An 11,514-nucleotide genomic window follows, 5' to 3' on the forward strand; every position below is an offset into this window, starting at 1 on the left:
TTAACCGCCCAAATTAATAGTGATGTGGCGAGCCAGGACTAATCCCTCCAGTAAAATTTAATTGGACAAATCAAATTATTATTGTATTTTCCACCCTATAAAGAAAAAAGAATCACCTTCGGATGGTTCTGAAAAACCATTCTAAGTAAAAATTAATTACAATTCCTCCCCATCAGTTGTGGCAGTATAATTAGATAAATCAAATAATTCTCTAGAAATAATAGGCTGTTTCCGAAAGGTCCTCTGCTCAAGTGCAACAAATCCATATACAGTGACGAGAATATAGCAAATAGCAAGGTAACAGTTCAAAGTCCGACGAAAAGGAGCAGAAAACAACAATACAATAGTCTAAAGTTGAAACATTGATTCTGTGCTATAAACAACAATGATTATGCAGGCTATAATACAATTCAAATCAATCAAATTGAAATCTAACATATACTCAAAATACAATTAGAAAGGTGTTAGGCTCTTTGGTGTCATTCTTTCAACTTTACCAACCCGGTGAGGAGGCCACACAACATGGGTAACCCTTCCACGAACCAAACCAAGAGGGATCTGTAAAAGAAAGTTTTTCAAGTCAATCAAACTAATCATCTGAGCTAGACGAAAGCTGATTACAAACACAAATAAGGTCACACTAACACTCTCGTTCTCAGAACTCCACTCGTTCTCTCCTTTCTTACGCACCACATAAGATATAGCATTGACAGGGTATAATCTGTGTTTTACGTTAGGATCTATAATGAGCAAGTAACTTTTGGACAAAATAAGTCTAAAAGATCAACTTATTCATATGCAAAGATAGGCATCCTAAGTTTTCATCCAAGAAGCTGTATTTTCGCTGAACACATAATCTTACTAAGTGATTCATTAAAAGTAGAATGAATATAGATATAAAATCACCAACTCCTCACACAAACGGGAAAAGTTTAACACTTCATACTAGGATGTCCAAAAGTTAAATTCACCCCTTCACCACAAAGTGAGTAGGAGGCAAGGTCAAAAGAATGCCGCATTTAGCAATTTATGCCAATATGATTGCCAATTCTATTGATCTTGTATGTCACCTACATTAGCTAAAGTTTCTTAATGTAACCTTGTATTAACTTTACAAAGTATATTGGATTCTTTCTATGTTAAATTCCTCTTCATTAGCAGAAGAATATGGAGTAATATGTAACGTACAGGGCCAAAGGATCTTGAGTCCAAGCTCCAAGCCTGATTGTCGCCTTCAACCCAACAATGTCCTTCAGGGATCACTACTGCATCATAATGAGGGGTACTGACCAAGTCACCAGGTAAGGCTGTTATTCTCTTTATATTTTTCTCTTTATGATTAGTTGGAGAGCTGAAATGAAGGCCAACCACAAATCAGACAATTGGTGCAAAAGATGGTTAAAGAATATTAGAATATATTTAATTTCCAATAAACAAAAAAACATTAACTGATTATACACTGGAATCTGCTCTAACTCGGAAACAAGAGAGGTGTCCACTTGGACCATAATATTGAATTTTGCTGGCACAATTTATCAAAGACCACTTGAATTATAGAAGATAACATCTTAAAAGTATAAAATCTGATGACTTGATACTAAGAATTTACCACTGGTTGAAAAACAAATATCTCACATGTCACAACTTAGAATGGACTTCGAGAGAGACGTTTAAGGATGGGAAGAGCCAAAATGTCGAACAAGAGCTGATCACAGATAAAAAGATTGTTCTTCAGGTCAAACGAGGTCTGATATCCAGCACAAGTTACCAGTGCTCATCAACTGAGTGGAAGCAGGTCATCTTGATTGATATATTAAATTAACTTTTCTAAAGACACCAAGAACATAACTTTGAGAGCAATGTGTGTTAGAGGCCCTTAAGGTATTACAAAGTAGGCCTTCTAATGCACTTAACTCTTTAAGAATAAAAAGTGAGTATTGGCCGAGGTGCACGCAAGCTGGCCTGGACACCACGGTCATAAAAAAATGAAGACTGAGTATTCCACCAAAAAGAGGTATTAAAAACAACAGAGCTTCTGATCTTTCTTTCGATTTTATCTTCAAGAGAAATTCTCCATAAAAACTCAATATAAATATGTATGCTTTTCCACTAATGACTTTTTCAAGCCTTGGACTTGCTTTAGTTACACTTGCTATGGATGCAAGAGCATATACTCAGTTCAAAGGAGCTTTGTAGTAGCAGGAGATGTCATTGGAAATCTATGAGCTAGTCACAGGAGCTATGTCAAGAGAGTAAAACATAAATTATGAAACTCTATTCTCTGTCACAATGGGATTTATAATTAAAAGTAAGATATCTAAATCAGCAAATACGATATCAAAAGTTGAGTACTACGATGTACTACATTGGAACCAAGAATATCTATTCCATGGTCAGATGCATCAAACCTTCCAAATGAGAAGTGTGGACCGAGTATATCTCACATTCCAAACAGTACAAACATATTTGTAAGGTCTGAAAGTCTAACAATGAAACTTGAATAACCAACTATGATAACATCCAAACAAGTAACTTAAGCCATACTCCCACCAGGTTAGTGAATGATATGTTGCAGGGACTCTCCAAAACAGCTGCAACAACTGTGTCGGATCCTCCAAAAATGCACTACTTTTGGAAGATCTGACCTGCACTCATTGACTCTTTTGGAGAGTTCAAGCAGCAACATGAAGTGAATCAACAAAAATAAATAAGATGTAGACCGGTCAAGCGATTACTTGAGTCAACAGAAAAACAACCTTGGGGCAGCTTGTCAAGAGTTACCTGAAGACAACCACATCGCCGAGGGAGAACTTGTATTTTTCTAGGCAAAGCTTCTCCACTACAACAAAGTCACCTGCACCATAATGACTAGCTGATAGTTTCATCCATGCCCACAGCACAAAACTTTAAGAACTTAAAAGAGAGAAAAAAGAGTAGTTACGAGTCAAGGCTCTCATGGAACTATCATCATGTGGATTAAATGTAGGAGACATTGAAATGCCACCAACAGGAACAATACTAGCATAACGATCAGAGACGGTAAGGCCTATGAGCCCAAAGGTGAAATAATTCTTAGTTAAATTCCAGATGAAATTCACAGTTCCCATAATCGGCCTTAAATCATCTGTCACACTGTTCAAACCCAAGAAGAGATTTTAAAAAAATCAGCAAATATATCTTTCCAAAGTAAGCATGTTATCAATCCTATTTCAAAATATGCAGTGGTTTAACACTGTGAAAGACTTCAATCAACTTCTCATCAATCCCAAACTAGTCAGGATCTATGTTGCTCAGACTCTTCAGAAACGTCAACAGGTGCGTGTCGGATCCTCCAAAAGTAGTACATTTTTGGAGGATCCGACATGAGTGCTGCAGCAATTTTGGAGAGTCCGAGCAACTTAGGTCAGGATGAACCCCTATATCTGTTTACGCCCATGTCATCCCACCCCACATTTTCATAGAATTATCTCTTTAAAATAGTTGCAACAACTGCAATGTAATTTTGGTCCAACAAAAAGGAGCATATATTATCTGGCACTATCTGCAATTAGCTAAGCATGAATTTAGCGCACATTAATCACTAGGAGTTGAGTAAACCCATCAATAATTATTCTAGAAAAAGATAAATCCGCAGCTATCAGCAGAAGCTAGACTTTTTCTTGTATTTATTATTTCTTCCTGCAAGGTAACAACTTTAACAGCTAGTTCCAACCCAATCCTCTAGTAGACGCTTGCTGAATGGTAAATTCAATCAAATTAATTGAGCATCAGCTATATAACTCATCTGTATGCGCCTCACTCTATTTAAGTCTTATCTTTCTAGGACTAATAATGCAAACATATCATAATAACTTTACTGTTACATGAATCAACTAAATAGAAGGGAAGTAAGGCATACAGATGATATAGAGCCACTGGTTAAGAGAGAAAGGAACAAAATCGAAGGGAAGCTCCGGCAGCCAATGATGGTTATTGCTGATGAAGAGTGATGATAGAAGGATAGAACAATCTGGGCCTACTGTGGACTCTAAATGGGTCTGCCAAAGCCAGTGGATTGGTTTGCTGGGCTTGTGTCAACAAGCATATCAACTTAAAACAATCTCTACATAAAAATAAAAACAGAAAAAGTAAAGTTCAAAGATAAATAATTCTAGTAGTTACTATGTAGTATATTTATTTCTAACTTAAAATACTATTCGAGAAAATAATTTTTCTTTGTGAATATTAGTCCAGGCCTGTAACTCTTATATTTAATCAGCCTTTTTATTAATTATATACTTATACTAGATGTAGCAAAGCCGGTGCTAGCATGGGCCCAACAATTTGAAGTGGAGATTGATCAGCTAAATCAAATTCCATAATAGTCCTTACAATCTGGACAGTCTCACACCTTTGACAAAGAACCAGCAGAAAGCATGAAATCTTACACATTATTGGTCAAAGAAAGCTCATCCAATTACGATAAAAGTTTATCTATAAGATTTTAGTGAAAGAATATACATTCCATTTTAAGAAATTCCTCGAATAGCAAGAAATAAACATAAGATAGAGCTCTCCAACAATAAGAAGGTAAAACATAAATGTCATACTGACAAAAGAGCTCATCACTTTTTCCCCTCTATTCCACGAGTAATTAGTTCCAACTTCTGAACAACTGTCAGACCACAATATGTAGTGTCTTAGCTTGCTAAGAGATTGTACACACAGAAATAATGGCTACCAGTTTCTTAAGCTAACAGGACATGACCATCTCTATTTGTGAGAGCGTTCACAAGAAGAGGGAAGTTTGAAGAAACAAAATGCTTTAAATATACTCAAAATGGAAGTCTAAGCTAGCAAATTGCTTCAATAAGCTTCTCAAATTCAAACTTCTGTTTTGCCCTGCGATTCCTTTCTTGGTCAAAATTTGAGTTATTAGTTCCACCAAGACAAAAACAGAAAACTGACATCATTTTTAAGGAAAGTGAAAATGCAGATATATGTGAAACAAAATGCATAAAAATATCACATGTTCATTGTATAGTGCTTCATTGGGAAATAATATCTAGAATAGCATGTTAGGGAAGGAAATGTAAGGGAAGGAAAAATAGAGTCCAAGAGGACTCGGATGGATTTCACATGCAGCAAAACAAAGATAAAGATTAGAATACCAAAAGAGAAGGAGGAACTGGATCGAAATACTTCATACAATTAACAATAACCAAACAATGATTTAGACTACATCAGATGCACGGAAATAAACCAGGAAAGCAAAGAGAGGAGCTGCTCACTTAACTAGCTAATACCATTATTGACTTTATTTAAGGTGAGCAGTAAAGGGGAAGGCTTAAACAGGCTTTTCACTACTATCGTGAGGATTTTCAAAAGCTAACTATGATAACCAACTAGCAGTTAACCCAAACAGTGAATTATTATATAACTAAATAGGAACTAAAGATGGGAAAGGAACCAACAAATCAACCAACTGAAACATTCGTCAAAATTTAACTCTAAACAACCACTTTTAATTAAAAACGATTCAATTCATACAAGGAATCTAGCAATACAGAACAAGTAATCATTCACAATATTTCTAAGAAACTATCACCTTGACACTCTAACGTAACAAACAAAATTAATCACTGACGGAGGGATCAAATTCTATGTAAAGAGTAGGAAGGCAGTGATGAAGCTATTTTTATGTTATTGAACACGCTACTTAGGAGCTTTCTTAATAAAATTAGCAGCCAAATGAGACAAGAAACAGATGCTATGATTAGAAAAAAAAGGCAACAAATAGAGACACATTTCAGAGACGAACTAACAGTAAACAAGGGAGCCAAGTCGAAACAAGATTATGGTGGACTACCACTATAACTACTAGCTGAAATGCACAAGATAAAGACAACATTCAAATTGCAAGAAATAGAGACAAGCTCTGCGATATTAAGCTAGCACATATGAGAATTCAAAACGACAGAGAAGACAGCCAATGGCACAAGCGAACCATGAAGAAAAGAAGCCTGTATAGCTAACACATTCACAGTCTATATCGAATGAACATCAAACTATTTTAAGCATAATGAGTCAGAGTTTCAGCCGACTTCCTCAAAATAGAATAAAATGAACCAACAGTAAGGAAACTCAAACTTTTAACTAACGAATTGTAGGCTTAAATCATACACGAAGAAACACATTTTTCATCTTCAACAACTAAAGAGAAACGCCAACTGAAGCCAAACGATCCACTATCAGATTTCAACAGCAGACCACAAAGAATAGAAAACATGAGAGAAATAACAGAGAGTTTCAGTTCTCAAGCGAAACATCAACTAAAAACGAGCGAAGATCAAAAGAAATTTACCTTTATGGGAGCAGCGAACTGGAAAACGAGCTAGCGACAACGATTCTCCACCACAAGCCAAGCTTCACCAGATTCCGACGAGCTCCAGTGGACAGTGAACAAAAAGGGAGATACTAGCTCTCTTTTCAATTCGCGAGCTGGGCTCGTCGAACGATGTACTGTTTTTTTTGTGGTATCGCTGATGGGTACCTCTATCGTTTGTTGGAGTTGGAATTGAATTGGGTCGATTGTATTGCTGAAGTTATTGGGCCTCAGCTGGGAATTGGGTCGGCTGAAGGGTAATTCAATTTAAGCTTTGGCCATGTGAATCTAAATTATTGCCAATTGGAGAGCCAAATTTAGTTAATTAGGATAAGTTCGGCTAGTAATTAAATAAGATAAATTGATATTGATTAGTTAACATTTTTTTAAAATTTAACGAAATAATTATTTAATTACAAACTAATTGACTCAAAGTTATAACTATAATTTAAACTAAACTAAATTAATAACATAATCAAGTAAAATCTTTTTGAGATGATTTTTAAATATTTAAAATATATTAATTATATAAAAACATATTTATTATTATTTAATAGGAAAATGAATCCAGGATTATTGCTCTGCTTCAGTAATTTTTACTGCAACGATTATCAACGAATCTAGAGAAATGCTCAAGAAACTTATGATGATTATACATTTCCGATTTACCATCTATCAAGCTGATTAACTTCACAATCTTGCAGCTATGGCATTGATAAAGACCATAAAAAAATATACTACTGTAGCTTCTAATTTGAATTCGAGTAAATAGATACAAAAGTGTTTTAGACATTTTCATAATGGATACAATTTTTATACTTGATGATTAAGAATTTTAGAATTAATGACTTAGTGAGTAAAGTATTGTATATAAGATATTCGAACTTATTTGATAATCACTATTTTTAGTTTTTACTTTTCTTTTAAATTTAAATTGAATAGCAATTATAAGAGCAATTTCTAATACTTGGTGATTAAAATTGGTAACGTTAAATGAGTAAAATATTCTTTGTACCCATACTATTTTATAATCAAGGGAGAAGAATAAGGGGAATAAACATATTTGTACCCATATTATTTATATATAAAATATCCTTTATTTCTTTAAAAAAAAAGAGTATTTGTTTTAATATCTTTGTTCTTAACTTTACATTGGTTACCGGATCTAGTTTAAAGGACCCATTCCATGCTAATGTGAAAGTTCTACTTAGCATTATTGATGAAATAATCACAACTGATATCAGGGAACTTAAAGTTAAGCCTTTCTCATGTCAAGTATTGTGAAGCCATATTAATATTATTGTTGTCCAATTCCAATTATAATGTCGTTATCGTTTAATGCTGAACTTAATCTTATGTCCATTGTGAATGAACAACAGTTATGAATAATGCAGTCTAAAGAAAAAGTAGAATCATGAACATTTGAGCTAAAGATAATGAATGATGATAAAATCAAACTTAGCTTAATTAAACAACAAGTCTGATATAGGCTTCTCCTTGAAATAGTGTCAAATTAATGTTACAATTTTTACAAGATGAAGATGAATATAATATACGTAAAAACCATCCTCAACGAAAACCATGCATGCATGTTGCTTAAGAGAAGAATCCGAAGGTGTCGAAAATGGTAGTGTGAAGCGGGTCACTCAAGTGGGTAGCCCAGTTGTTAAGTGGGCCTTTTCCAGTAGCAGCAGCTTGGACAGCAAAGCCCAAGAACCCAACCATGGCGAGGCGAGCATGCTTGATCTCAGCGAGTTGAAGGGTGGCCTTTTTCTCCGGGTCAGCAGCAAGGCCCAATGGGTCGAAGAATGATCCACCTGGGTAAAGCCTTTTTTCTGGGTCAAGCTCGCCGTTCCTTTGGAATTCAATGTATCCAATCACAAGAACCTCAATCCAGATCAATGTTGTAATGGAGAATGGGAGTGGTTGCCCTAAGTAGGATGATCCCTCAACCAACTCAACCTATGCAAATCGTTTCACTAATTAGACGGTAGAAACTTTCATACTCAAAATTTATATATATTAAATAGCATTATATGTATGTGCTTCCATATAAATTTCTATTAATTAATCACGAATATGCTCACCTTACTAGCTAAAACATATTTAATTATAACAAATCAATATTGTTTGATGTACTAACTATTTAAGGAGCAACAAATATTTTTACGTGCAATTAATCTAAATTACGTTACATCTGAATTATATATAGTACCCTTTTCCTTTTAATTATTTCTAGAAAGGGAAGCAACAAATACTAAAAAGCAACCTAAACGAGTGAATATAATTAATTGTCAATCTGACTCTGATGGAGAGAACTTATAGGCTAAATCATACTCCTTGAAAATTTTATTTATTTATTCTAAGAAGTAAAAATTGTTATTTTTTTCTTTTAACCACAGAAAACTGTTTTTACTTGTATATAAAAACAATTTTACTGATCGTTTTATTTTAAAAGAGTGAATTTTGACCTCCCACTAGGACAAACAGTCTCCAAGTTTGACTAGTTAGTGCTACTTTAAGAGAAATAAATTATTACTATTAATTTAGCATAAGTGAACAAATAAAAAGATCGATGCGGCGAGAATATAACATATATGAAAGGAAAGAAAAACAACAAAATAGAAAGCATGCAGGAGAGTGAGGACTTGTTGAAAATGAAATAGGGATCAAATGCAAGCAAGCAATTACCACTACGCCTATTATTCTTCAGTGACGATCTACATATATAAATTTCATATAAACATTTTCATTGCATATAAAGGATATTGAAACAGTACCTTTCCGGCGTCTTGCCATGTAATACCAGTGAGCCACTCAACAGTGAGTGCACCAAGAGTAGCCAACATAGCCCATCTTCCATGGATCAGTTCACATTCTCTGAACCTCTGTAGCCCAAAAACCTCACTGTAAGGCTGAAACGGAGTTGATTTCACATCAGCAACTTCAGTTCTCGTTCCAATAATGTCACCAGCCAAATTCTTCGCCAAATTCTGGTCCAACGAATCCAAATCATATTGCAAATACTCCGCCGGTTTCCCCAAACCGAACGGATCGAATCCGTAGTCACCGACAAGGCTTCCGTCTAGATACTCCGGTGACTTAGCTCCTGGGTACCACAACGGTCTGTCCGGAATTTGCTTCTTCGCAGCCTTCTTCGGTGCGGCTTTTTTCTGTCCGAATCCGAATCGGGCTTGGACTCTACCGGCACCGGAGTGGATTTCCGGCAGCCGTGTTCCGATGAATGAGGATGTAGCTGCGGCGGTGGCCATGGTGGAGCTAGATTAGGGTTATGGAAACTCGATCGGCGAATTAATTGGGATGTGATGGAAATGTAGAGAGTATAGTTGGTTATATTGGTGAAGAAGGTACTGATTTTTAATATATGGAAGAGAGGATTTTGAGCGTTGGATGAGAAGATGGATTGATCGGACGGTTGAAAATGAGTAAAGCCTTATCTACTTCTTATCATGGCTGATTTTCAGGGGTGTGTTTGAAGGACACGTAGGATTTGAAGTCTTGTGGTTGACATGTAACATTGGAGATTAGAGTTGAGTGAGAATATCTTGTATTTTTTGGGACCATGTATAATGAAAGAAAAGTGATAGGATTGGTGGGCTTCTGATTTTCATCTTAGTAAGATTGAAACCACGGATGGGTTCGAATGAACTCAATAATTTTGACAGATTAAGTATTTTAATATTTAAATTTGGAGTCTCAAGTTAAATTTTGAATTCGTAAACCACTAACGTCTACTATTGTGTTCAAAGGATTCACAATATATATATATATATATATATATATATATAAAAGAAAAAGTAAAAAATTACCATGTATATATAGTGTCATTTTTTATCGAGTGATTACCCTCGGCCCCCTCTAGATCTATCCTTCTTTATATTTATATTACAAAATTATTAAATATGTATAGATCTTTTAATTGTGAATTGAGTAATTATGAGGACAATGAGTTCGATGGTAAATTCAGAATTTATGAAGTTTAGTTTCTAATTTCATCTCTAAATTGTCACATATGTGGAGGAGAAAAGAAAAAGAGAGTTTCTTGTCATATAGTTACCTACTTAATACTATGATTTTTTTTTAACTAGAACATAATATAATCATTTTGGTTGTTTGATTTATCGGCTTGTTGTTTATTTTCTTCCATAATTCCTTTATTGCTTTGCGCAATTTTTCATTTATAAATAAGGTAAGTTTATTAGTATTAACTATTAACCAGTACCAAGGAGGATTATAGAAGTAGGAACTTTAATTAATCAAAGTTGATGGATTGGATCTAACAAATAGATATGTTGTTCACAGTTGATTCTTTTGGCTTATTTTGCATATGAAGATACTAATTTATAGGAAATGTAAATTTAGAAGAAAGATGTTAGAAGAAGGTGAGAGTTTAGCTTTTCAATAGAAGCATCATATTATATTTACTACAATCGTTTTAAAATCGCTACATGCCTGGTTTTTAGTAGTTGTATATTGATCGTATGAGAAAAAATCGACATTAAAATATTGAATGGATGGAGATCTTCTCAATTGAACTTCCATCACAAATTACCTTGGCAGCTCTCCAATATCATGGTCATATAAAAAGCAAAGATATGTCGTCCATTTCTAGTATTCTCACTTTCCAAATTTGCTTTTTGAGATTCAAATTATGTGAATTTTGACTAACATTTTAAAATATTTTTAAAGAGGCCAACTTAATATACTATTCACCTAGTTGATCAAAATGATTTTTTTTTTTTTTATATATGATCAAAAGTGCAGTTGACAAAAAAATATGTTTTAAGTAAAAAGGAAAAAAATAAGTGGAATTCGGAAGCTTGCTTCTGAAATATCAGAGCCAGGTTTCGATCCTGGGACCTGTGGGTTATGGGCCCACCACGCTTCCGCTGCGCCACTCTGATGTTGTTGTCTTTACGTTTCATTATAATCTATATATATAAATTACTTACCTACAAGCTATTTTCCATTTGCAATTTTATTTTATCCTTGTAATAATTACGAATGGAACTTCTAATAATCATATAATGTAAAAGAAATATATGAAAACGTAAATTACACATTCAGCTAAAAGCTCAATCAATTCATAATTCCATTCAACGATCCCCTAATCTCTTACTCTTACAACC

At 34.4% G+C, this 11,514-nt stretch overlaps 4 protein-coding genes and 1 non-coding gene across 6 annotated transcripts in view; 1 reads left to right on the top strand and 4 right to left on the bottom strand.

The window, feature by feature from the left end:
* Positions 1-11,514, top strand: part of LOC125840365 (high mobility group B protein 1-like) — a 285,818-nt gene that overhangs the window by 243,893 nt on the left and 30,411 nt on the right. The window lies entirely within an intron of this gene.
* Positions 1-11,514, bottom strand: part of LOC125840355 (chlorophyll synthase, chloroplastic) — a 132,222-nt gene that overhangs the window by 56,384 nt on the left and 64,324 nt on the right. The gene's annotated exons all lie outside the window — the stretch shown is intronic.
* On the bottom strand, positions 375-3,177 carry LOC125840366 (uncharacterized). Its single transcript, XM_049519334.1, has 4 exons — positions 2,942-3,177; positions 2,782-2,854; positions 1,189-1,351; positions 375-558 (listed from the first exon to the last, which is right to left on the bottom strand). The coding sequence occupies exons 1-4, from the start codon at positions 3,105-3,107 to the stop codon at positions 454-456; spliced, it is 507 nt and encodes a 168-aa protein (XP_049375291.1). The 5' UTR covers positions 3,108-3,177; the 3' UTR covers positions 375-453.
* LOC125840359 (chlorophyll a-b binding protein CP29.1, chloroplastic-like) lies at positions 7,806-9,696 on the bottom strand. The gene is made up of 2 exons (XM_049519324.1): positions 9,145-9,696; positions 7,806-8,326 (listed from the first exon to the last, which is right to left on the bottom strand). Exons 1-2 carry the CDS (start codon positions 9,634-9,636, stop codon positions 7,961-7,963), a joined length of 858 nt encoding a protein of 285 aa, XP_049375281.1. The 5' UTR covers positions 9,637-9,696; the 3' UTR covers positions 7,806-7,960.
* TRNAM-CAU (transfer RNA methionine (anticodon CAU)) lies at positions 11,218-11,289 on the bottom strand. The gene has a single exon. It is a non-coding gene; the product is annotated as a tRNA-Met (tRNA).

The sequence above is a fragment of the Solanum verrucosum genome, unplaced genomic scaffold (genome assembly GCF_900185275.1).
Source record: "Solanum verrucosum unplaced genomic scaffold, falcon-dt-bn FXZP01000137.1, whole genome shotgun sequence".
Taxonomy (NCBI): Eukaryota; Viridiplantae; Streptophyta; class Magnoliopsida; order Solanales; family Solanaceae; genus Solanum; species Solanum verrucosum.

Coding starts and splice junctions, on each gene's coding strand:
- LOC125840359 (XM_049519324.1), bottom strand. CDS start 9,636: ATGGCCACCGCCGCAGCTACATCCTCATTCATCGGAACACGGCTGCCG. Junction 8,327..9,144: donor CATGGCAAGACGCCGGAAAG/GTACTGTTTCAA, acceptor CGATTTGCATAG/GTTGAGTTGGTTGAGGGATC.
- LOC125840366 (XM_049519334.1), bottom strand. CDS start 3,107: ATGGGAACTGTGAATTTCATCTGGAATTTAACTAAGAATTATTTCACC. Junction 2,855..2,941: donor TTCCATGAGAGCCTTGACTC/GTAACTACTCTT, acceptor ATTATGGTGCAG/GTGACTTTGTTGTAGTGGAG. Junction 559..1,188: donor ACTCAAGATCCTTTGGCCCT/GTACGTTACATA, acceptor TTTCTTTTACAG/ATCCCTCTTGGTTTGGTTCG.